Below are 27,785 nucleotides of genomic sequence, written 5' to 3'. Positions count from 1 at the left end.
GTTATTTTTGTAATGTTTTTATATGAATTCATAGTGTAATGTCCTGTTGAAAAACAAATTCATCCATTTCCTTTTCATCCATCAAAAGTCAATGAACAAAAGAGAATACATGTGTGATTACATGAATAAGTAAATTACTAAATGAACTACATTTAAAAATACTAATATGTAAATGAATATATCATGTGTCACGGTATACATATTTTGTGTATTCATGGTAACAGTTGAACATTTAAACTACATCCTTATTTATATAGCATTTATATATAAAATTAGTTATTCCTTTTTGTTTAAATTGAGAACCATTGATGTCAATAGCTCTAAAACAGGCGGCGACTTTCCTCCACGTCGGTAGAGTGCGCTCTAATGCAGGAAGCTAACCGGAAGTTAGCATAGCAACAGACAACAGACCATCCTGCATTGAAGTGGTAGCCATACAAAACAACCCACAGTTTGGTAAAGATTCTCCCCTTTAATTGTATTATATTCAGTAATACCTTTAACTACTAGGGTCACTTTTGATTCAAAAGAAAATGGGCAGGAGCAGGAGTCGGACTCCTCCAAGACGAGGTAAGAATTCTTAGAAGTTATCGTTAGCTACCTAAGCTAATTTAGCTAACGTAAACACAACGCATGATGCTAATGATGATGCTACCGAGCTCCAAACATAACACATTTTATCTTATTTCACACTATAAGAAAGCAGACATTACCACAATGTGACAATTAAATTAACACACTAGAAAGCAAAACATTATTAACGTCGCATGTTTACAACAACACACTACTACACTAATAATCCGATGTTTCTTAATGTAACCATAACAACGGGTTCCAATGTGATACACGTTATAGTCAATTAATTAAAACTGAGTAATACATATATTGAATTTTAATGCATATGGGTTTTGAATTAGTCCGAGTATGTGAAGGCTCACAGTAAGTTCTAGAAAGTGCAGAATTATAGAAGCTATATCACGATAAAGTTATTTTTCTAATCTCGATTTTTCTTATTTTTTCGTCTATCATCATTCTTTTATTTTAGACCTCCATGAGTTGTGTCCTAACTCCTAAATAAAGTCTGATTTAGAATTGAAAATGTAATTTGTAATACTTCTGTTTGAATCAAATACTGGACAGATACAAATAAATCTCATTTAATGACGAAGTTTCGTGCAAACATAGCATATTTCAAGCTATACACTTACTATGTTTACATGCATGCACACAAATGTATTTTTTTGGGGTGTTCTTTTTCTCACTTTGTATCTTTTTTAACTGTGTTTTATGTAGTCTATCAAGTACACCAAGAACAATTCCTCGTATGTGTAAAACTACCTGGCAATAGACCTGTTTCTGATTGTGAAATACAGATGCAACCTGAGTCCAGTCTTTTAATCACATCGACTGATTTAAAGAGTGATGTAAGAACTTTGATCTTTACATGATGTTCCGTAAAAACATCACATTTTAGGAAACATTTGAGTTGGTTTGTGCTTGTTATTGTCAATTTAGATTACATCATTTTAAAATATGTGACTGCATTTCTATACCTTTCATTGCAGGGCCGGGTTTCAAACTATACACTTTAAAGGCACGTTGGTTAAGATCAGACTTACCTTATATATCTGTACAGTATTTTAATGTGTTCTTGCATATTCAGGCGGCCAAGTTCTACCTGAGGTCGAAAAAGTAAAGAGTAAAGGTAACGTGTCCTGAAAACAATGTAATATCTGTATTATATCAACAACAATATACATTTGCATGAAGAATGAATAGGCACTCTTATCCACCAATTAAACAGAAATATTATTAACTTAAATGCTCATGCAAAATGGGCTGAAAAATTCAGCTTCTCAGATGTATAGAAATGTCCTGCTTTTCTCTGTTTTATATCATATGAAAGTGCTTTTTTTTATTTTATTTTAGTAACTGAAAATAAAAGACATTTAAAGACTTGAGCTTGGACTAACTGTGATGGATATTTCTCACTACTTTCAGGCATTTTAGAGATTGATCAAGCTAATAATAGAAATCATTATAATTGTCAGTCCTACGTGTGGCATACATTTCACTCTGTCTTTGCAAAAGAAAACTACACATACACTTTAATTAGAAACGCATGGAGCCAACAGATGGATGAGGTTAAGCCCTTTTTAAATCACACCTCTTAATGGTGTGTGGAGCACTGTTATTGTGTGGATGCCCTGTTACATTTCTCAGTTCCCGGCTAATATGATCTCGTTCCCCTGCAGAGAGAAGGCGTTCCCGCTCCACCTCTCGGGATCGTGAGCGAAGGCGAAGGGAGAAGGAGCGATCCCGTTCTCGAGATCGTGAGCGCAGGAGAAGTCGCTCCAGATCTCCTCACAGGAGACGATCCAGGTGAGGAAAGACTGGATGGGATGCCACGTTTCTTTTTTAATTATATTTATGTCTGGGGTTCTTGATTCCTTTTATGATTGCAGTGTGCTATTTAGATTTTTAACACAAAAGTAAGATAAATATTAGGGCTGTGCAATTAATCGTATTTTAATCGCAATTACGATTTTGGCCTGCCACAATTACGAAAACAACATAATCGGAAAAAACGATTATTTTGCTTTGCTTGGTTGTGACAGTGCACTGCAACATATTTGATCTCATTTATTTGTATTTATCATATTTATATATGTTTAGTAGCTTGTTGAAGTGCGCTCCAAAATATTTGTTGATCTTGTTTATTGGTATTTATTATTTTGATATTATTTATTTAAATGTAAATATAAATGTATAATTTATTTTATTTATTGGTTATTCAGTTGAATTATACGCTCGGGGTAATCAACAGTTATAAGATACTGTTCAAATTATTATTTGTATTTTTTTTCAAGTTCAATAAATTGATGTTTTCAAAGTCAATGAATAATCGTATTTAATAATCGTGATGTCAATTATTGACCAAAATAATCGTGATTATGATTTTTGCCATAATCGCACAGCCCTAATAAATATTACATTTGAGACTTAATGTGTTTTATATTGTCAACAAATATGAGTCTAGGTAATTGTCAAAGACTAGCTTTGTTTTGAATGATTGCAGTTCATGTAAGGTACTATTTGCCTTTTGAGAACAAGCACATGTATCTGCTAATGAGACTTTGTGTTTGTCATCCATGATCCTATCCTCCCATTTTTTTGTGTGTATTAATGAATAATGTGAATGCCAATTTATGAAATAAGTTCAGTATTACTGCTGCGGTAACACTGCAACAGGAGGCCACTTAACGTGTGTCGCAATGTGGGCCATTTTGCACCGCGATATATTTCTCTGTAGGCTCCTTTTCCCTAATTAGATTTGACAGTTATAACACGTATGCCTGGGGTAAAAGCAAACCCTTTTAAGTGGTTGTCCTTTGCTGAACGATGGCATTGAAACCTGTATTGTTGTCTCCGTTAGACACTTATGGCTCGGTATGGCTAGGCCTTGTTAGGACTGGCTCACTTTATGGCGCATTTCCATTACAGTTTAGGAACTGGGGTAGTATCTATAGTAACGCAGTGTAGGCGGAGCCGTGACGTCATCTTCAATGAGAACCCCAGAAAAACAACATCAGCTGTTAGCACTCAAGCTCACAGCTCCTCATATCTGTTCAGAAACTAGACAAAAGTTAAACAAGTACAAACCACAGACTGCCTGTGTCATGGCGAATACAGTCGCTGGTTTATTTATGTCTGTATAGGCCGTTGTTGTGAGTGTGGACGGTCGGAGCATATACTGCGTTAGCTTAGCCGATCTCCATTTAGACAACACGCATTTTAAAAGGTTTTTCGCCTGCCGTCTGTCTGCAGACTTGTCAACGCATTAATTCATGGTTTTTACTAACCGGTATCAGTATGTTGTTACTTCGGCATCTTTTTGAAACGTGTATTACAATTAAATCACGGTCAAATATGTTCATTCTCTCTCTAGTTTAGCATACTCAGCCCGACTCAGCCTGGTTGTTGGCCCGGAAAGAACCTCGATTTTATGGGGCCAGAAAAACTGTGAAATAGTACCCGCTAGCCGGTACTACGCTAAGTGGAAACGCAACCAAAAACGGGCCCCGCACGGCTCAGCACGCTTAAAGCGAGCTCCGCGCTGTAGTGGAAATGCGCCATTAGACACCAAAACATGGGAACATTAGGTCCAGGTATTAGACTTACACAAATGATGACCATTATATTCCCTTTAAGTTGCAGAAGCATCCTGCAGTTATATTTCACATTTCCTCGTTCCCCCTGCAGGTCTCCCCCCAGACGCCATCGCTCCACATCCTCCGAACGGCGTGATGAGGACAGCAAAGAGCCGAAGGAAAAGGCTGCAAAGCCAATTCTGATCTCAGGTATTCAAATGTTAATGTGCCCCTAAATGCTATATTGACATGCATTTAAAAAGACTTTCAGCTTTGAGAAACATTTAGGTTTTCAGCAAAACTTCAAAAGCATCCTTTCGTTTTCACAGAGGAAGACATGGAGGGCAAAACCGAAGAGGAGATTGAGATGATGAAGCTGATGGGATTTGGTTCCTTTAACTCCACCAAGGTGAGAGCACAGGGTGTCCTGTGGTGTGCAGCCACAAGGAGGCGCACTTTGTTCAAAATACAGTTTTTTATTCCACAGCTTAACTGAAGATAGACATACTGGCCGTTTCTCAATGTCGAGTATACCTGCTGCAGAGACACTATTTCAAGTATACTACGTCATGGAGTGGCGCCGAATGCTGGGCATTTAACATGCATTTAAACAGTCCTTCGGCGCCATTCGATGACGTAGTATACTTGAAATAGTGGCTCTGCAGCAGGTTTACTCGACATTGAGAAACGGCCAGTGTTTGTTTTGTCCTTGTCTTTTTTACTTGCCAATTTGTCGTAGTTATTCTCTGAATTTGCCCAAACACATGGTGAATGCCCACAGTATCATTAGAGGTAGATCCTGATTATTTAGTGGTCAATATTCACATATCATCTACTGTGCTTTATTGATGATGTGACGGTGGTCTTGCTTCTATTGCAACATTTATCATCCTTTGACAATGAAGTGCTGAAATATGTTCTAATTGATATTTATAATGACTCTTTTTCTGGACAACAATCAACCTTCAATTGCTAACTTGGGGTAATATATAACAATACAAAAACGATATCAAAACATCTGTTTGCAAACTCTTTCACGACCAATGCAGTCTAATCCAAGTCTCATTTATCTAGTCGTATGCTTGACTTTCTCTAAAACCTTCCTATTTAAAATTCAAGCATATTCTACTACATTTATAGAGTTCCTGCATATTCTCAGGGTGTTAAGGCATAACATTCATTAATTCATTCATTTAAAAATAAGGCCTAGTTATTACTAAAATGTCTTAAATCAAAGTTTTATTAAATGCTTTGGTAAAGGATGTAGGGTTTTATGACTTGCAGTTTTCTCAAAAAGCATTTTAAAATCAGAAACTTTAGCTATTTGGGAAAAAAAGATTGGCATTTTAAAAGTATTTTATCTCCTTAAACTGAAGAAACCCCTAATATTGTTAATATGTCAAAAAATACACCTTGCACTGTCTTATGTGATTCCTTTCAAACAGGGGAAGAAAACTGACGGATCAGTCAATGCATTCGCTGTCAATACTTCCATGAAGAGAAAATACAGGTATGTCAACAACAACAAAATAAAATAAATAATCCGGTTTGTATTGAGGTGTTTTTTGTTAGCAACAGACAGTTTTTGAGAATAGTTGCACATGCTCCTGTTGTAATATATAGTGATGATTTTTAGGATTTTCTTTGAGCCCCTGTTGTTGATAAGGTGTCTTGAGTACGAGTGTCAACTTTTCAGAGCGCTCTCAGCATCATCCACTGTTACTTTAGCCAATCACCTTTTGCAGGTGTCTCTATGCAGAGATCCCGGCTCCCCTATTGGTGCTCGATGATGTAATCTGCAAGTGTTGCGAGGGTAACAGTGATGTAATGTTTTCCTATATATATATTTTTTTTTAGGCAATACATGAACAGAAAAGGTGGATTCAACAGACCACTGGACTTCATCGCCTGAAAGTATCGACAACTCGTGAAACTCACCTTCGTACTCCTTCTTTATAGTTGTGGATGATATTGAGCTATTTCTTGTTTTGTGTTATGCAACATTTATGTATATACTTTTTAAATCTCCTATCAACACTCGGCTGTGACTGATTATTTTAAGCAGACACAATATGTGGAGCTTTGTGTTGTTGAGGTGCCTGGGCGGTTTTATTTGAAATAAAAGCAGTTTAAATATGTGTGTTTGCAGTTCTTATTATAAGAATAAATAAAGCCAAATGTTCCTGTTGCATTTGCCATGATGTGTGGTAACATTTAATTTTCTAACAACATTTAGCTATTGTACATTTTGATTATAACATGGTGTAGTGTGGATGAATGTCTAAATGCAGCTAATTCTACACTTAAATACTTGGGTATGTGTGTGTTGCTTGCTTGCTTGTGTGTTTGTCAAGTTGTCACCATATTTAACCTAATTTGATGTTTTTCTACAAGCCTATGCTATGGAGTGGTGTGCAATCCATTTATTACATTTAGTCCTGGATGAACGCAGTATGCAGCAGAATAACCTATCCCAAGTCGTCGTTAGTGTAGTAGGTCCAGTATTTATATTGTTCCTGCTTTAAATAAGGACATCCGTCTGATTTTAAAGCAGGCTTTTGGCTGATATCACGTTTCACTAGGCAGTGCGCCTGCGCGAATATATGCTTTGTGATAGGACATTGAGAGTCCAATAATAAGAGAGCATGTGATTCCGGCAAACCACTGAGCACGAAATTAGACAAACAACATCATGGCAACCAATCCTCACCGTACACCGCGAACCAGCATGGCAGAGAGGCGTGTCGCCTGTCATTGAGCGGGCGTTGTCACTTTAGCTCGTGGGCATTGCGACCAATAGCATACAAGTTTACCAGCAAACAACCAATCACAGGATCCGACTGTTGAATGCAGAAACTGTCACCATCTTGGCTCAACACCGTGCGCTTTTGCTAATGTGAATTAGAACCAAAATGGCGGAACAAGAGCCCAGTGGCAGTTGGTGACGAGGCGTTGGTGATTGACGGCATACATATCCAGTAGGAGCTTGACTGGTTATGTCCAGTAGCCAATCGTATCGCAGTACACGGGAGCTTTGTGGTGAAGTCGGCTACAGTAGTTAACTGACGTCCAGATCAACAAGCCACTATTTTGGAAGCAGTTTGATAAACACTCACTGTTCCTCAGTTGATGTCAGTCAGCTATCTGCGTTTCCAGAGAGACATATCAGCGATAAACCAGCACAGAACTAACCAGCCACATAGCCCTGAAACGATAAGGTTAGAAGACTTCGTCGGTTGAACTTTTCAAGACAACTAGCTCGTGTTTTTTTATCCATTTTTACACCAACTGACGGCCAACGGTCGTTTTTTTTTGATTGACCTAATCTTTTACATCAACCAAGCTAGCAGTTTTTATCGTGTTAACGTTAGCTCATTTTTGTTTTGACAAAAAGGAACAATACTCGGTTTTATTTGTATAAGTCAAGCAAGTCGTTTTGTTTTGTCAACAAGCTATTTTTTTCATCGAAGAACTACAAAACCAACGATATTAATCACTTTGCTTGATAAAAAAAAAAGGGCTAAAAGTGTTAGCGTTGACAAGGCACCTAACACTAAACCCTTGAACCGTTTAAACAGTCATTAAAAAGAGCCTGTCTTTTAATTGAATGGTGCTGATTTTAGTACATTTAACTTGAAAATAAGACGGTTTGGCTCTAGGAGTAACTGCCTTTTTTTAAAGAAATAACTAGAACAGCCACCAGGGTGTAAAAAGGCGAGCATTGGTAGAACCTGAGGCAAGTTGTGTACATCCAAGGAATCCCTCATCGGATTGTTACATTAATATCAGTGTTATTGTGGAAAATGGCGGCGATCGGAATGGTGCAGATGTTGATCGAAGCAGCCGAGTATCTTGAGCGCAGGGAACGAGGTAAAGTGTATTGTTTTCTACAATCTATGTTGTGTACAAGAACAATTACAATCACACCCCTCCCCCTCAATCATGCTAATGTATGCAAGCTATTTTCAATCCTGTTGCAGGCAGCCCTTTATTTCTTTTTACATCCAAGTAATCGGAGCCATGCATTCATAAATGCAATAAATTGTGCACATCAATCAATTAATCAATATTCTGACATTTTTGGGAAATATTGCACGCACAAAAAACACGTGCATTTGCCTTTTTTTGATGAATGAGAAGCATATTGTGCAGGTGTAGTTAGATGTGCAGGGAGACATTGTTTTCATGGAGGCCCCTCCTTTCCCTCTGTTGTGGTTTGGTAGTGGGGTTTATTCCAGTTCAGGATGACATCATTGTCCAGGCTGAGGAGAGAAAATACTGTCTAAAGATACTGCATGAAATCCATCCATTGCATGCTGCATTTAATCACAAGACATTGCTACTGAATTCTCAATAAGCTTAAGATTAAATGTGGCACATTTTCCAGTACTACTGTTGTCGGTTTCGCATATTTTCACTGTAGCTATATTTTGCATTGCCATATATATGGACACGTGACAACTGTGTTGTTTATTTGCTTGCAGAAGCTGAACACGGCTATGCCTCCATGCCACCCTTCATCAGCAGCGGAGAGACGGAAAGCTTGAAAAGGAAAAGCAAAAGCAAGAAAAACACAAGTAGCAGGTAAAGGCATATCAGCTCCTCATCGCCAGAAAACATGTGATATCATTATTCACCTCTGCATTAAGGCGCTTATACTACCCCCTCTGCAAGTGTGTCCCCACTGAGTGCAGCAAGATTGATGTTTGATGTGTGTGCACATTTACATTATTTTTTTTGGTTCTGCTATTAGAAATGTATCAAACCATAGTCATATGAAATTCTAATCACCACAAAATTGTGCCTGACATAACAGAAAAAGGTCCTCTGGTAAACAAGACGTGGCTTCATGTAGCCACGCAAGTCTTTTAGGTTAAGGCCCCCCTTGTCCTCTTCAAAGCATTTGACTGACTGCAGCAAACATCAGTCTGGCTTAAAGCAAAGGGCCACACTGTAAGGCAAACTGGGTCAGTCAAGGTGACTGCAGAAGACATGTCAGTGAAGGAACACGTCCTCACCGCTCCAGTCAATGGACACTTCTGCACAAACACAGAATTCCATCAATCAATTAGATCGGGACAGATTTATGTTTCGCTCACACCCCACAGATCAATGCACGCTCCCGGAGTAGATTGCAGCTTGGATTTCATGCAATTATGAAAGTGCAGCACTAGTGGAACCTTATTCTAAACAACCTTAAAGTGTGTTTATTAAAGCTGCTCAAAAAATATACATTTTCCAAATATTTGTATGTACAAAAATGGTGGAACATGTTGATCTCAGCAGTTCAAATATAGAAATGTCCTGCTACTTCTGCTTACAGAACAAGACATTTGATCATGTCCCTTTGAACTTTGAGAAACTGGGATGAAAATGTTCCACTATTTTCTGACATTTTGTAGACAAAACCTTGATTGTTATGAAAAATGATGGTCAAATGTATCATTAATAATCCTCAATTGCAACCCTAGTTTTTATATCCACACGTGTTTTTGCACTTGAGACTCCCTAAATGAAAACACCAGAAGGAAGCAGCTAATTGATGCCACAAAAGAAAGATTTATGCTTAATTTATGTCGGAAAAGTTGTCCTTTTTTTAATTTTAGATATAAATAATATGTTATAAAGTCTGAACAGTGACATTAGGGGAGTTGCTCCAACAGCAGGCATACATGGCCACCCACTATACTATAGCATGCCTTCCTTCTTCAGAAATAGAAGGGCCGACTGGTTTAAACACTGCCCAGTGTGTCGAGAGGCATTTGATTGATGCATGTACAATAAATGCAATGATGTACCCGAGTTACAGAAGAGCAGAGTGGCAGCTAGCTCACTTAATGCATGTTAGCCCATTAAGATTGATTGTAGTCTCGGGTTGAACCCACATCAGGTATGTTGGTATGAAGGCACACCATCCATCATCCAGCCAGTACTGGAATGAATGCGGAACACTTGACCTGAAGCATATTAATATGTTTATATTAGGGATGGGAACGATTATTCGAATATTCGAAATTATTCAGGTATTCAAATATGAGTTATGAATATTTGTATTATTATTATTTTGTTGTTGTTGGGAGGGGTGCCTAAGTTGATTACATATTATCAAATGGAGTAATTCAATGTATACGACAGTGCCATAGCTAAATGTGTTAGGTCTAAAGGTGTGTTTTGCTCCGCTCACCGGTCCCTCACAGCGGGCAGAGCTGCAGGTGCTGATCTCTCTCTCGCGTCCGGTTATACTTCACTCGCGTTTGCTGCCCCTCCCTACACGCAGATCACACAGATTCAAACCTCATCTTATGCCCAAATTCCAGCAGAGGGTCTTCTCTACAGCTGGCCTGATTGTGAATCGCCTCTCCCCTGAGCATATAGACATGCTCATATTCTTAAACAAGAATGAGTATTGAATAGCTGCATTCTGTGCATAGGCCCTGTTATAGGTTGTTGATCTCTGTTGTAATAGGGTTACGTTACCCTAACCCGTTATGTTGTTCGTGTATGATCCCTCTTTAATTTAAAAACCAAGTTATGTTTTAAGCATGAAAGCTGTAGGCCTATAGCTGTCACCTGTTCAAACTGTGATCACCAGTTCAATACATTTGACAAATTCGACTTGGTTTCTATACTTATTTGAACATGTATTTATTTATTTTTCAAAATCGGTTAACCGTTTTTTTGGGGGTCGAATATACATTTGCTTTCAAATTCCCATCCCTAGTTTATATACAGAACTCTTACCTTGTCTAACCCTAACGTTCAGTACGTCCAGATTTTGTTTTAACTTTCTGCAACAGAAACAGAAAGGCCCACTTCCTGCTTTGATTGCTCACATTTGCAGAGGGGATGTCTCAAGAGGTTAGGGCTGCTCAATTAAAGGTGGGGTAGGTAATTTTGGAGAAACCAGCTCGAGTGCGCTAGAATTTGAAAATACACAACCGGAAAAAATCTGCCACTTCCTTACAGAGCCCCTCCTCCAACACACACGAACGCGCACATGACCAATGAGGGCACGAGATAAGTTTGTGCACAGATGGAAGGCTGACAGGCAGGCAGGCCATCCAGTTATTTTAGCCGGGCCGGCTAAAATGATTGGTCGTGCTTTTTACAGCTTCCACATATGAAATTTTTTTATGGATTTTTTTGTCAAAGCACTTAAGATATTCATTGCTATCGGGATGTTAAGAGCATTCCATGGAATATAACAAAAAGTGTATCTCGAGCCGGTTTCTCAAACTTACCTTTAATTGTATTTTAATCGCAATTACGATTTTGGCTTGCAACGATTACGAAAGCAACGTAATCGAAATAAAACAATATTTTTTTTTCAGTTGAATTATACTTAAAGTTCAGGGTAATCAACTGTTAAAAACATACTGTTCAAACTTTTTTTTTTTAATAAATGGATGTTTTCAAAGTAAATGGATAATCGTTTTAATAATCGTGATATCAATTATTGACCCAAATAATCGAGATTATGATTTTTGCCATAATCGAGCAGCCCTACAAGAGGTCTCTATTATTTTAATTTTGACACACCTGCCCCAACGCCTGATATATAGGCATCAGCTCTACAATTCAAATATAACCAACTTATCATACATAAATACATATATATATATGGACATGACCTTGATCATTTTTGCTGATCTCGATTTTTTCCCATTATCTTGAGATGCGTATTTTATTTACATAAGAATGTCATTTTTTAAATGATGGATGAACATGAATAGTGTTATCCCAAAAACTACAAGACAAGCGCTTTGCTCAGACATTTCACATTACTAACAGAGCCCATGTTATTTATTGTTTTGTTTGGTGTTATTTTACAATAATATATATATATAAGTACAGTCCATTTACAATCATTTATTTAGCATCATTTAATATTTGTTTCTGAAATGTCTTAAGATTTAAATGTTAATTCTTTGGAAGGGTGTTCTCGCATTTCTATGCTATTTTATAATATTTATACTAGTGTTTAGACTTAAAATGACAATAATATTGTTTATAACAGTTAATTTTGCGACAATACATTTTCCTACAAAATTAGCTATCGCCACAGGCCTAGACAAAACTGCTTTCATCCATTTAAGTTTGTTCAAATAATGGAGACACCGTGAATGTCTTCAAGGACCGACGTGCGTACGGCGATGTCCTCATTTGAACTGCCCCGTCCTGTCCCTATAGGCGGTGGCTGACATTCAGATGTGTTGGATATGTTCCGTGTGTCTAATGTACAGAGCACATGATGTGAAGCATGTGAACTATGTTTATGTATAGGTCTATTAACCCTCATAACCCAATGCACAGAATATCCAGCTATAGAACCCATTGATCTAAAGTTACACCGCTGCAGACATTTGAGTGTTCAATACTTATATATTGGTTCATTGGCGAATTATTTCTTCAATTAATATTTCTTCAGTCTGTACAAGTTTTAAGGGAAATAGCGTCCATCATTTCCCAGATTCCAACGTGACACCTTTTAATTATTTTTATTTTTTATAACAGTAAAAAAAACAACAACAATATAATAAAAACAGATTTATTTTAAATGAATGATTAGATTATAAAAATAGTTGCAGATGAATCCTTTCAATTTAACTAATTGTTACATTAAGCTGTAGTCGACTGCCAAACTCTGGTTAAAGAAATCAATTAATTTCCTGCATTTATCTAATTAGTTGATTAGATTAACAGGAATACATTGTCGTTCATTGTACACATTTACATCTGTTCTCTAAATGTACATAAATATATATTTTATCAAACATTTTTAGATTTAACAAGATGTTCAAAAAATACAGAAACCAACACAAACATGGCTACGAGTAGGGCTGCTCAATTAATCGTATTTTAATCGCAATTACGATTTTGGCTTGCAATTTTTTTTTTTTATGTTTTCAGTTGAATTATACTTAAAGTTCAGGGTAATCAACTGTTAAAAACATACTTTAAAAAAAAAAAAATCAATCAATGGATGTTTTCAAAGTAAATGGATAATCGTTTTTAATAATCGTGATATCAATTATTGACCCAAATAATCGAGACTATGATTTTTGCCATAATCGAGCAGCCCTAACGAGTACCGGCCCCATCCTACCCAAATAGAAACAAAAAGAAGACCTTACTCAAAAGGATGAGGTTTAAAAAAATAAAATCTAAGACTACATAAACCAAAGCAACACACGATAACGACAAGCAATGTCAACAATCCCTGCTCATCAGATTACTAATAGTCATTTTATTTTTAATATAAAATCTGGTATAGGCGTGGTAAAGAATCTGATAGGGTTGCCGAATCTTAAGAAATCTGCAATATTAACGAAACAGTCTGATCTTTGGGTGGGCTGCAGCTATACATTTCCATAAACCATTTTGTGACGCAATTCCTGGCAATGCCTTCTGAAAAACCTCTTCAATGTTTCTTTAATGAGCAATACTGGAAGTATGATTCCTTAATAAGCACATTTACAGATCTAATGGGAAGACTGCGCTTTACAAGGAACTAGGGCTGCCCGAATACAATTTTTCGGGCTCCGGATATTCGGTAGTAATCAGCAGTGAATTTTCGGCCCGCGCGGGGGTGTGCGTAGTAATCTGCAGCGAACCGCTTCAACGTGTGTATTTCGGTTTATTCACGGCATTAATTTAGTTATTCTACAGTATTGTTGTTTTATAGTTATTTGTTAATGTAACCCAATTTGTGGTCTTTGAAATTGAAAAGGATATTGCATTGTGTTTGTTACTTTCGTTGCAGTTGTATACGTCTTAAGTGTAATTTGGCTTGGCTTCCTATTTATGGACATGCTTTTATTTTGAAGGAGAGTTAGCGCAGTTGACCGGAAGTTGTTGTTGCTTTGGAAACAACGTGACGGAGATTAACGGAGAAAAAGTAATATCTACATATAAAGAAGGAGAAAGTAAACGATAACGTTTATGGTTAAGTGTTAGCACCCCCGAAGAGGCACAAGCTCTTATGTTGATATTGGAGTTTTCAATAAATTCAAATAAAAACGAATAACGAAATTGAAACCCGAACGGATATTCGGATATTCGGGTACAGCCCTACAAGGAACTAGGTGTCGCTCAAATATTTGGTTTAGCCTGTTGACAGGGTTAGTCGGTTGGGCTTGGCGGTGATACATCTTTATTGTTCTTTCGTATCCACCACTAAAAGATGCAGGGTGTGAAGTACAGCAGGAACACACCTGCCTCCAGCTCAGGACATGTCTTAACATGCTTAGCAGGCAAAACATTTTTAGACACGCCTAGAGAAGAACATGTAAAGTAGACTACGAGCTGCTGAAGGTCTGTCCTCCTGCCATAAAACCTTTTAGCCTACCAGGACTTTGACCATTTTATTTATTTAACTACAAGGTTATGTTAAGCAACCAGCTGCTCATCTGTGAGCACTACTATATTACTATAAAAGGGCTTCAGAATTGTAATTAATAAGAGTTTGTGCTCAGCCTTCATGATACGATATGGTGTGATGTTGGATCTTGATCATTAATAGGCAGACCAGCACTATGACTGAATGAATTTTGCTCTCCAGGGGGGAGGGGGGATTTCTGCCAGAGAAGACTATTAATTGAGCAGGCGTGATAAGTTATTTTGTTGCTTTTAAGACTTGAAATGTAGGGCAGGCAGGCACTTATATATGTGAAGCCACTCAAGCCAGTACGTTGAAGCTCCTCCAGTTTCTGTTGTTTAACCATGGCGTGGATTTGTGAGTGGTGGGGGAGGGGAGTCGCTGTGATTCTGGTCTGTATGTTTGTCAGTAGTACCGACTCCCCCTTCCCCCTCATCTCTCTCTCCCACTTGTGTTTTTCTCTCTCTCCTCACCTCCTCCACCCCTCTGTTTCTTTATTTTCTGCTCTATTCTCACTCTTGGCAAGCAGTGGAAAGCACCAGCTCCTCCATTAAATGGATGGAGAGTCCTCCCCCACCCTACACAAACACACTAGTAACTACAGTGCACTATGGAAATCATACTGTGATCTTGTCCTCCTTGTTGACCTGGCAAATGGAGTCTTTCCATGCTCTCCACCCGGTGTTGTTGTTCAGGATGATGTGGTTTACTTGGGCGAGGCTTCAGAAATGAAAATACAGGTTAAAGGTGGATTCATGTTGTAGACCGAGCCGGAATAAAAGGCACTGATGAATCATCTAGACGCAATTCAGTTTTCCATCCAGTATAATCTTAAACTCTCCATGAAGGACGCCATAAGAGATTACAGCCTATGCGTTGGTCTTTGTCCAGGGAATTGTATGGAAAGATTCAAAGCTGGGTTAAAGGTTTAGACTATATTCAGACATTATTATTACAGTATTATTCAGAAATTGAAACAGTTTAAATCGGATATTCCAATTTAGGCCCTAATCGATGTAGAGTTTTGCAGTTAAGACATGGGCGGCCATGGTTCAGGGGGGACAGTTGAGCGGTTTTCCACCAATCTATTATAAAGTTGGCAATTTGATATCCAGGCCCTTGGGTCAACATGTTGAAGTGTCCTTGGGCAAGATACTGAATCCCAAATGGCTCCCAATGGCTCGGCCAACGGTGTCTAAACGCATGTGGATGTCGGTCTCCTGAAGAGCAGGTGGCATCTTGTATACCAGGGAGGAGTGTTGCGCAGTGGATTACTGCATTGGTGTTCGGATCAGGGGAGCACTGGTTCAAACCCCACTGCAGTCAGCATGTCGTTGTGTCCCTGGGCAAGACACTTCACCCCAAATTGCTCCTGTGCGGATTGCCCACAGTATTGAGTATGTAAGTCGCTTTGGATAAAAGCGTCTAACAAGTAACACGTAATGTAATGTATGGCATCATCTGCCTTCATGGTATTAAGCAGTTGGTACTTGTACTGTTGCAAAAGCTCTCAAAGTGCTCACAATAACCAGAAAAGCATTGTATAAATGCAGCCTTTTTACTATTTACATGTGAGATATGTTTTATTCTTAGTTCAGGATCCTTCTTTGGACATGTATACAGCGTATTTGAAATTCTGCATCTCAGTTGAGGTTTTTACTTTTTTACCAATTCAGTATTACAAATGGATTCTCCATAACGTCACCCATTGGTTTCTGAAGTACCGTTGTGAAGCTCAAGATGGGCGGCTCTGGGTGTTAACATCTTGGCAGTGCAGAAACCGCCTTACCCTTGACTGATCTATAAATGGCCATTGTTGGTGGAGCCAAGCCCTTTTTACAATGTGTGACTTCCAGCCTTAATATAATTAAAATGCGTGAGTTTTAAAATAAATAATCTTCCAATTACGCAAATGCTGTGACATTATTATCCAGGAGCTGTTTCACAATGCTTTGAGAGGTGTTACTTCTCTTAGTTGACGTATAAGGTCTCAGGAACCAGGGTACCCAGTTTCGTAGTCTTGTCCATCACTTTGCACAAGTGCATTGCTACATAGTGGAATGTGGTTGCATTACTAAGAAGAGGAAGTAGTTTGAAAGAGCAAATAATGACAGTCAAATAATTTACTCTTATTTAAAGTAAGGCCAACTGCAAATGTATTATCCAAAATGTCCGTTGGAGACATTTTTCTTTGCATTTTCACAGTTTACAAACCCACTTCCTGATTCAAGTTTGACCTACCGTACTTTTAGTTTATTTGTATAGATTCAGTTTCCTGTGGCATGAGGTATTACTAGCTAGGCTAAGCTACTAGCTAGACTAGAGTGATATGTAATTAGAGCAATCATAAATAAATCCACATTAGACAACTCATTATTACTCAATATCAGCTGCCGTCATGTCATGGATGCGAACGTTGGAGGTGTAGCCGGTTAGGGCAGACGGTGGGAGTTGTCCCTGAGTCTGAATGTAGCCTGAATAACTGGGATAATTTCTCTGCAGCAATGTTATGTCACCAGCGGCTGTCTGCCCGGCACAGGAATGCTCTCTGGCCGGAGGGGGCGACTGACGGAGAGAGCAGCCAAAACTGAAACAAGATCATGCACACACACACGCACGCACACACGCACAGACACAGACATGATCATTGCTGATCAGAGGATAGGGGACTACAGTATTTTTAAGCTTAGTCTAGACAAAAAAAGCCACTTTAATCTGTTTTTAGTGGTACAATTTAGTCTTTTGGACAAATGACCCTGCAGTTATCTGTCTTTTATTGACTCCAGGTCCAACACTTTTTTTCTTTTACCAGTGCAAAGCTCTGACGTGTTGAAGTGAATATATAGCAGATTAAATCAACAGGAATGTGGTCAATTATTACAATTGAATAACATGGAAGACAAACTATACATTTTCTCTCTTTAAAGCCACCAGACTCCAATGGCAGGAACAGTCATTTTACTTCCCAGATCATAACAAAACACAACATAAACTACATCAAAGTAATCAACACCTAACCTTACCAAAGTCTGTGTAAATCTTTCCACTGTTCCAACAATCAAGAACTCTGGTTTGAGAGTGTACAGTAAATATAGACTGAATTGGTAACCAATATAAAAAAGATGTAATCACAGTAAGATTTTCACTGTTACTAACCCTGCTTTTGGTGAATGAGAAACACCAGGGGAGAAAAGCAAACCTTCCTATACATTCTATTTTGGTTGAAAGTGGCATGAGTGAGTCAGATCCCTGTGAGGATTAGGGTGGTGATCGTGTGTAGCCCAGCTGAGCTGAAGGTGCAGAGGCTATTTTTGGACTTACTGTAGGGTGAGGGGATCACGAGGTCAGGTGAGGTAGAGGAGGGTTCAGGCATGCTGATCTTTGCCTCATGCCCAACTCCTAGGGCTGCTCGATTATGGCAAAAATCATAATCACGATTATTTTGGTCAATAATTGATTTCACGATTATTAAATACGATTATTCATTGACTTTGAAAACTTCCATTTATTGAACTTTAAAACAAATACAAATAATAATTTGGACAGTATCTTTTTAACTATTGATTACCCTGAACGTATAATTCAACTGAAAAACCAATACAAAAATAAATGATATATTTAAATTTAAATAAATAATGTCAAAATAATAAATACCAATAAACCAATACATTTTGGAGCGCACTTCCACAAGCTACTAAACATATATAAATATGATAAATAAAAATAAATTAGATCAAATATGTTCACAACCTAGCAAAGCAAAATAATCGTTTTTTTCGATTATGTTTTCGTAATTGTGGCAGGCCAAAATCGTAATTGCGATTAAAATGCGATTAATTGCACAGCCCTACCAACTCCTGCAACCCACTACCCTTTTACACTTCCTTCATTCCAAAAACGACATCTAACCCCATTTCTGCACGCTCTCTCGTGAGTGTGTCGCTTTAACACTGCAATGCAGGAGTCATGCTGGCCACTCGCACACCTCCATCTCAGTTTACTTTCAGCACTGTGTCTCCCCCCACCCCCACCTCTCCCAGTACTACATGCACAGTGGATAATCAGCCAATATGGAGGGCTCAGTCCCTGGCTTCTGTTTCTAGTTACTGTTACTATGTTTACCGGGGGGCCTCTCCACCAGAGTGTGGTCCTTAAATAAGCCTTCATAGAACAAGCCTTCGAGCATCAGAATATCCAGCTTTTTATTTTTTTCTCTAGAATCTAATTTTGTCGGCAGTTCTGACTGCTCATAAACTCCCACACAGCCTTTTCTCTGTCTCCCACTCTCCTGCAGAAAGACCTTGGACTGCATTGATGGCTCACAATGAGAAAACCTGTTTAAACAGAGTGTTTTAATCAAGTGTGTTTTATCTCCGCAGGTCTACGCACAATGAAATGGAAAAGAACAGGTATGTAGAAGTGATCTCATCTCTGTGTGCATATTTGTGAATTGTGGAAAGTGTCTGTATAATCATTGGAACATTGAAAATATTTCCATATAATCAGATCAGGGAATCTCTGTTAAATCTGGAGGAAGGATTTACACATGATGAATGTAAATTCTCCTTTTAGATAATCAGGGTATTATTCAATTCAATTCAAGGCTTTATTGTCACGTGCACATTAGCTACAGTGTTGATATGGTAATGAAAAGCTTAGGTCACAGGCTCATCCAACAGTGCAACATATATAAAGGACATAGAACAAATAAAACAGATTAATATTAAATATTAAAAAGATGCATGAAAAGGCTACTAAGTTATTGTTAACCTGTTAAGCCCGAGAGACCCCGGTACCGGGGCACTGCCGCAACATCTTGCAGGAAACAGTGTCTGAGGGCATGTTCATTTAATAAACTATGAATGTTTTATATCCATGTAACGGGAAGAAACTCATCTAACTGATCATTTTAATTTATTTTTCAAAATAAAACCCACAATGCTAACACTGAGCCTCTGAATTAGCAACGAGCGAAAAATCCTAATACCTTACTGCACCGAAAATCACTCACAAAACCTTATTATTTATCTGTTCTCTACATCCATGACATCGTTTCACATCGTGAGGTGACACAGAATCGTTGGACACCCACATTATCACTGAATTATACGAAATGGCGACGTTATAAGCAAAAACGGACATCAAAACAGGTGACGCTAGGTAGCTAAAAATGCTAACATTTTTACCTTGGCTCTGTAGTCTCTCCAAAGTGGTCTTCAATGGCATTAAAATGATAAAAATGCTGCTGAAGTTAATCCATAGGTTAATCCAATGTGTCTGTGTCCCTTTGAAATGATTTCTGATAATCCATAAGCATTAAAACTGCTTTTCCGTTTCCAGATGTCAAAGCTAGAGATAGGTTCACTCTGATGCAAAATTACATGCGCGAAGCCCTCACCTTTTCTCTTCACAACGAGTGTGTGTGGGGGACTCCCCCTTCGATTCTATTGGCTCTAACGGTCAGAAAGAGGTGTCAACCATCAAAATCGAGCAAGGGGGGCCAGAGATATGGAACATCCACCCAAATGACCCCAGAAGTGGTTTCTTTTTGCTAAATCTCTCTAAAAAGGTCAAATGTCACTTGTTTTGCATCAATCTTGATACAGGGTACTTATTATATGTTGTACTTTGGATTCCTAATGCTTTTAGTCTACCTTACCATCATCCAAGGGTAGTCTTCACTAGAAGTACAAAATAACTTTTGGACGGACACTATAATTTACAGTTTTTTACTATGTAAAATCTGAATTTTCTTTCAAATAAAAAACATTTATATTGATTCTGACTTTTCTACATCCAACTCACAGGTTTATCATTACTTTGAGAAAAAAGATTATTAATTTAACCCTTTTAGAAGGGAAGATATGGTCATTTGTTCTGGGAATGTCATTTTCGAGCCTGAGACCTGAAAAACAGGCTCAGGGTTTAACAGATTAAAAGGCAATTCAAAAATAAAAAAGCCTGAAATGGAAAATAGGAAAGATTCAATTCTGAAGCTTGACTTAAAATGTTCTATTGAAAAGGAAATGTAATTATAAAATATGATTTAAATACATAAATTATAAAGATATAATTATATCTTTTCATTTTTTTCATTCTTTCATTTTATGTTTGAACATTTCCTCCTTTCAATTTGGCATCTTATTCGGGATTAAGATATATTGGTATTCCATATTAAATAAAATAGCCCGATTAGTACTAAAATAAAATAAAAATATTATTTAATATAATTGTTCCTTTCTGATTTAAATGAATATGCTAGCAGTTGGTAAACAGCATACCTTCTCAAAGCATGCTGATGTTAGCATTAAGCTAAAGGCACTGCATGCCCAAAGCTATCTGTATACTACTGCTATAAAACACCAAATGAATACTTTTAATATAAAACTCTTTGGCTAAGATAATACCACAGGCTGTGAGGTTGAAATGAATCCAAAAAATAAGCCTGCTGTTCCTCAGGCCTTATTTTTGATTCAGTGCTTCCATCCGGCCTGTGCTAGCTGATCCAAAGCAGCAGCCTGAATAATGTATCGCACTGAGGCCTGTGTCTGGGGTTTATCCCTCTGCATGTGTGGAACACCTCGAGCCCAGCAGTCAGTCACGGTAACGACCACAGCCCGGCGTATCTCTCTTAAGAACATTCATAGCCTTTAGCCACTTTCTCCCACCACTCGCTTGATGATAGAGAGCCATGTTGGGCGGATAGAAAATTACTCGCGGAGGCTAGCAAAACCAGAGGAGTGCAATAAGACCCCTCACTGTGTGTGTGTGTGTGTGGTGTGTGTGTGTGTGTGTGTGTGTGTGTGTGTGTGTGTGTGTGTGTGTGTGTGTGTGTGTGTGTGTGTGTGTGTGTGTGTTTGTGTGTGTGTGTGTGGTGTGTGTGTGTGTGTGTGTGTGTGTGTGTGTGTGTGTGTGTGTGTGTGTGTGTGTGTGTGTGTGTGTGTGTGTGTGTGTGTGGTGTGTGTGTGTGTGTGTGTGTGTGTGTGTGTGTGTGTGTGTGTGTGTGTGTGTGTGTGTGTGTGTGTGTGTGTGTGTGTGTGTGTGTTCCAGCTGGCAACACACCTTTGCTACATGCGAAGTCCTCCCAGCTGGTCACGTCCAGTTAGTGTTGGGGGCCAAAAGGGCGGGGGGCAGTGGGGAGATTTACTGCTGCTCGGGGAAAGTGCATCACGCTGCCCTAGATGTAGTTTTCAGTTGCACTTAGGTGTAGCTTTTGCAAGGCTGCTTAAAGATCAACCATGTTGGATTTGAAGGGACACCTTGGTGGTCTATAATGGTTTATTAACCATGTGTTGCTTATGAAGCGATCATCTTTGTGACTCCTCCAACAAATGATTTAACAATATAAATATGGTATGTTTTGATTCATATGCAACAAATGGTTAATACACCCACATTATGAATCATTTGTAAGTCTTAAACTTGGCTTCAGCTTTAGGAACTTTGTCATAAACATGATGATTGAGACACTTTGGTTGTTGTATCTATCAACTATTCATTCTTGCATTAGCGCCATTCTTCCTGATAATTCATGAAGTACTACCTGAATTAATTCATGCTTTCTAATGCATTAAGGCGTGTATGAATTAATGAATCCATGCACGACAAAGTGGTCTGAAGTGAGGTGTATCTTCATCACAAACTGGGTCAGCACTCGCACCAGTCATGTGTATTTAAAAAGAAATCAGAAGTCCTTTATTTGTCCCTCAGTCAAGAGACAGTCTAGACGAAAGACTAAATTAAGAAGGCTAACATAATTTAATAAAGAGGAAAACACACATTTACTAAAAGCAAATCAGTTCACCACCATGGTTATAATAAGAAGCAAAAGTAAGTGAACTAGCAGCTGGTAGTTAACAGAGAAATGTAAGTTCTGGCCTTCACCTGATCCTCGTCACATACACACTCTCCTATTAACACAATGCAGCCACACTGAACGAGAATAACCTGCAGCTGAAAAAGCTCTGTGTGTCACAGCCACACCCCGAGTCTTCATCTGTCATTTAGAAACCATGTGACCTGTGCCACTTCCTGATTCTGCTGCTGGCCCTCTGTGCTGTTCAACAAACTTTAGCCAGCTTTGCTTATTATGTCAGGAAAACACAGCGAGGGCATTTCCATGTTATGTAACAACAATGTTCATGCCCTTTGGACTCAGCTGAGGAGTTGCTTTCAGCCGAACACTGCTTTGTATATGCGTGTGTGTGTTTTTAAAAACGGAAAGGGCCTGGGAATGTATGTGTGCGTTTCCTCTGCACAGTCAAATCACTCTTCCCTCTTACCATGTGTTTTACCTATCTATAAACCTGAGAAGTTAAAAACGTCCCAAAGAAATATGTATATGAGCATTCAAAGCAAAGACTCCTAATCAGGATTACGTTGCAGCACACTATAAATGAATAGCTCATCCTGCAGGCTCTCAGTTGCCAAAACATTTTTAACACTCAAGAAAGAGTCTGACGTACACACACGCCCACTCACTCGGGCACACACACACTCAGCTGAGGCTGGAGATGTGTGTGTTGTATAACATCGGGGTCAAGTGGTCGCGAACACCCACCAGACCGAAGCAACTGCCAGCTCAGAGCGGCTGCAGGAGGAAACGTAAATGTGAGCCGTGTTAGTGGACGGCTGACATTAATAATGAGCTCTGATCTGAGAATATGTCACTGCTGATCTTTGGATTTCAGCACATTTCTGGCTTGGCAAGAGAGCGCTTTTACACTGTTACTCAAATGTCCTACATAGCAACAGTATGTGGTAATGTTACGATGCTTCAGAAACACTCAGGAGAGCGTCAGCAGTTCAGGAAACCTCACATGTGCAAACGTTTTACTCACTGCCTCCTTTATGAATAAGTAACTCTAGCATTTGAATCAAAAAGCAGAGGGTCTAAAACACATGCACAGTGGCTCTGATTAAATACAAATACCTAATTGAAGGCCTGCAACTAACGATTAGTTTCATTATTGACTAAGCTGTTGATTGTATAGTTTGATTCATTTATAGTTTCGGCCTAACATTGGAGAAAATAGTTAAATGTCCATCCAAGTTCCTCAAAGTCCAAATCCGGACATTTAAAAAAAGCAGCATTTATGACAGAGTATAGACTCCAGAAATATTAGGTTGTATTTTATTTTGGCACAGTTCTTCTAACGCGGCTTGTGTATTCTCAACATCCTTTTTTTAGGGTCCTTCAATAATAATACAAAAAAAACACATTTTCGAAAAATGAAGATTTGAAAAAGCTACTCATTTGATATCTTAGTGGGACTAGTTAAATACATTCAGATGATTCTCTGTCTAAACAATAAATATAAGAAAATCCATCAAAAAGTAATATTTGACAAAGAAAGACCTGATACAACTTAGACTGGAGCCACACGAGAACGGTAACGCAAACGAACCGAATTCGATATGAAAAAAGTCTTCCGTCCACACGCAATAGGCACCAGAGACGTGTCCGTTCACACGAGACCGCTCGAAAGCGCTGGAGACGCTGTAGTACATATGTTATCGTTTTCTGCGTTTCCATGTCGGCCTCTTGTGGCCGAACCGTCTATATGATAGAGAACTGTAGCGGATACGACCGTTACCGTCCTCGCGTGGCTGCAGCCTTAGAAAACTCCAGCAATGAAAGCATGAGATGTAGTTTAAGGCTCCAAAGAATGTTCTTCATTGATTTGACAAACTACTCTTTCCAAGGCTAAGAATGAACTTGCCTGCTCAACTTCAGCTGCTTGTGTGTATCTGACGGCAAATAAATCAATAATCATGTTTCTCTCTCTTTGTTTCTTCTCTCCTGTTCCAGACGGGCTAATCTACGGCTCTGTTTGGAGCGCTTGAAATCCCTCGTTCCCTTAGGAAAGGATGCCAACAGGCACACCACCCTCAGCCTGCTGATGAAGGCCAGAGACCATATCAAGGTGTGGGGCTTTAAAGTGTCATGATGTGTAATAATGCAGAGGTTAAAAACAGGTAGGTTTATCGGTGCACCTCTAACTAGAAGGCTTGAGGGCAATCTGTGAAGTGCTGTTTCGGGGGAAGGAAGGTGGATTGTTTTGGATGTGATGAGGGTTACTTTAAGGGTTGGGTTTTGACCGCTGTGTTGTTCTGCTCCCTGCAGAGGTTGGAGGAGAGCGACAGGAGAGCGCAGCACACGATGGATCAGCTGCAGAGGGAGAGGAGGCACCTGAGGAGACGCCTCCAACAGCTGGGGGTGGAGAGGACCCGCATGGACAGCACCGGCTCCACCCAGTCCGACAAGTCCGACTCTGACCAAGGTACACACACACACACACATAACACACACATACTGTAACTATCACACATACACACACCCATACATATACACACACACGCATACACACACATACTGTAACTATCACACATACACACACCCATACATATACACACACATAACACACACACACACATACACACACACACACACACACACACGCTCTCCTCCAACACACATCACACACACACACATACTCACACACACACACACACACACGCTCTCCTCCAACACACATCACACACACACACACACACACATACACACACATAACACACACACACACACACACACACTCACACACACACACACGCTCTCCTCCAACACACATCACACATACTCACACACACACACACACGCTCTCCTCCAACACACATCACACACACACACATAACACACACACACATAACACACACACACACACACACACACACTCTACTGTGCCTGAGAGAAGAGATAAAGAAGGGGAATCCAGATGAAAACTAGGTTGCGTTCACAGATATTTAGGATATGCAAATATCAGCTGCCCTGACTGTACGCCGCACCACGCCTTGTTTATTCAGGAAAGATTCAAGTAGTAATTGAGGTTAGGCGATGGGTTAAAACTTTCCACCCTAACTTTGCTAGTCTTTACATTTTTTCTAACAATCACCAACTCTGGATTTGGTTGAAACAAACCTTTAATTAACAGTTTAAGTTTGGAGTTGAAGTCACTCTCATTTTAAACAGATACACTGTTTCCCCCAGCTGTCTCTCTCTGCATTAAATTAAGAATGCAATGACGAAAAAAGCCAGAAATTAGCTTTTTACCAACTTTTGAGTTTGTTTTTTGGTATAACACCAAATAAAAAATAATCTTATTTCACTTACATATCCTGATATCATAAATTAGATATTGTTCTCGGGGGGCTTTACAGTATGTACGGATCAACAAGACATGAATGACAGAATAAAAAACAATAAAACGACAGCATAGATAATCCAAATGACAAATGATATGGTGTGACACTGACATAATATCAATGTCATAACAAAGCTTTAACATTACAATAAAAGGTATTCTATTTGTTTAAAATGAGTGACTTTTTTAATAAATAAAATGGTCATCCAGCCCTTTAAAGGTCACCTATCATGCAAAATCCACTTGTTCATGTCTCTTCTACATCACCATGTGTCCCCTCTGTGTAAAGAGATTCTGAAAGTTTCAGGAACAAAGATTCTCTCTCTTTTTGTCCTGATCCATTTATATAAAAACCTGTCTGAAAATGAGCTGATGAGATTTTGGCCACTCTATGATGTCATAACGTTGTTTTGGCTTGTGTAACCATTAGCCAATCAGCAACCAAGGTAACCCCCCCCCCTTATCACCTGAATCTCCTCCTAGAGCACCATTGTGTTCTTTGTAACCAAATATCTCTCAGAGGGGCGTGGGGAGGGGCTCCTTATTTTCATCTAAAGTAACAGACAGAGAATCAGCACTTTTGAAACAGGGCTGAAACAGAGGGGATTATGGGATGCTGCAATGATCTGTTTGGTGTTTGGAGCCAAACACTTCAGAGACATGTTTTGTATATATCTGAGACCTATAATATATTGATGAAAAATAGTATAATAGGGGACCTTTAACCGTGTTGTGTCTGTGTCTCCTGTGAGCAGAGGACCTGGATGTGGACGTGGAGGGGACGGACTACCTGCTGGGGGACCTGGAGTGGAGCACCAGCAGCGTGAGCGACTCGGGGGACGAGCGGGGGAGTCTGCGCAGCAGCTGCAGCGACGAGGGCTACTCCAGCGCCTGCCTGCTGCGCCTGCAGGACACTCAGGAGATTGCCACGCAGCTAGCCTGCAGCCTATAGGCTCCAAGCCCCGCCTCCTCCACCCCCTCAGCCAATCCCGTCCCAGAATGCCTCACCACTCCCTAAATGCGATCTGAGACCCCCCCAGCCCCTTACTTTGACCTCCATCCAACACCTTTTAGACACACCCATCATCAGCGGTCAGTCATTAAGGTGTCCCCCGCTCTGCTCTGCACCAATCAAACGAGTGGGATTTTAAAGACACTCCACCCCCCCGTCACTCCGTCCATCCGTCAGAAACACAACTTTCAGCCAGAGAATGTTACTACACAATGCCCCACTGCCTCTTTTCTATGCCTCAAGAGACATGGGAAGCACTTATGAGATTTCACAAATACTAACACACATACACACACACTAAAACACACACACCCCTCCATCGCTCCTGGTTGTCCCGTCCTCCCAAAGGTGTGACACTGACATGATGCAGGGCTTTTTCTGCCCCGTCATGGTACTTTTGCACTTACAGCAAAAACAGTTTCATCTTTTTTCAAATGCTGTCTCTTAAAAACTTGAAGGAGCCCCCCCCCCCCCCCCCCCCCCCCCCCCACTACAGTATTGTTACAAGATGAGCTGAGCGTTATTATTATTTCTGGCCTACACTAAAGCTGCCTGTGTGAGGTGTGACTTGGGGCCGCCAGCAATACGTCGCTTAGCACGCACCCAGGCATCGGCAGGCTCCTAACTTTATGATTTTCTGTCCACACCTGCCAGTTTAGAGAGTACAAAAATGTAAAAAAAAAAACTTTGTGCAGCATGAGATTGTGATAGGGAGGGTTTATGGGATGGGTTTTTAATGTTTTTCTCCCTCTCTCTGATGACTGTGGCGTTTTCACAGCATCCTTTTATCGTAATGTGTGTTTGTCACGTTTTGAGGGGGGTCACTAGCCGGTTTGGAAACTTTTTTTAAACGCCAGCCACCGGGGCCCGATGCAGGTTACATGTTGGCAGGTGCTGGCACATTTTAGTACACGACTTCCTCTTGTTCTTCACTGCCCCGTTCAGCAGGTGTTAACAGGAAGATCGACTGAGAGAACATTCCATGTGTAGAGAGGACAGACAGGCAGGTGAGATTATTTTCACGAGTGGATGGTCCTGCCATT

The 27,785-nt window shown here is 39.5% G+C and overlaps 2 protein-coding genes across 2 annotated transcripts; both read left to right on the top strand.

The window, feature by feature from the left end:
• The first annotated feature begins 342 nt into the window (after positions 1 to 342).
• Positions 343 to 6,289, top strand: snrnp27 (small nuclear ribonucleoprotein 27 (U4/U6.U5)). Its single transcript, XM_034148835.1, has 7 exons — positions 343 to 570; positions 1,664 to 1,705; positions 2,256 to 2,382; positions 4,264 to 4,361; positions 4,481 to 4,560; positions 5,597 to 5,661; positions 6,009 to 6,289. Exons 1-7 carry the CDS (start codon positions 534 to 536, stop codon positions 6,061 to 6,063), a joined length of 504 nt encoding a protein of 167 aa, XP_034004726.1. The 5' UTR covers positions 343 to 533; the 3' UTR covers positions 6,064 to 6,289.
• A 905-nt stretch (positions 6,290 to 7,194) lies between these two features.
• On the top strand, positions 7,195 to 26,928 carry mxd1 (MAX dimerization protein 1). The gene is made up of 6 exons (XM_034148613.1): positions 7,195 to 8,021; positions 8,636 to 8,735; positions 18,909 to 18,938; positions 24,341 to 24,455; positions 24,656 to 24,812; positions 26,486 to 26,928. Exons 1-6 carry the CDS (start codon positions 7,955 to 7,957, stop codon positions 26,680 to 26,682), a joined length of 666 nt encoding a protein of 221 aa, XP_034004504.1. The 5' UTR covers positions 7,195 to 7,954; the 3' UTR covers positions 26,683 to 26,928.
• Positions 26,929 to 27,785: the final 857 nt, after the last annotated feature.

This window comes from Trematomus bernacchii, unplaced genomic scaffold, assembly GCF_902827165.1.
Source record: "Trematomus bernacchii unplaced genomic scaffold, fTreBer1.1, whole genome shotgun sequence".
NCBI classification, from domain to species: Eukaryota; Metazoa; Chordata; class Actinopteri; order Perciformes; family Nototheniidae; genus Trematomus; species Trematomus bernacchii.
The sequence above is the reverse complement of the archived record's forward strand: the minus strand, read 5'-3'. Positions and strand labels throughout refer to the sequence as shown.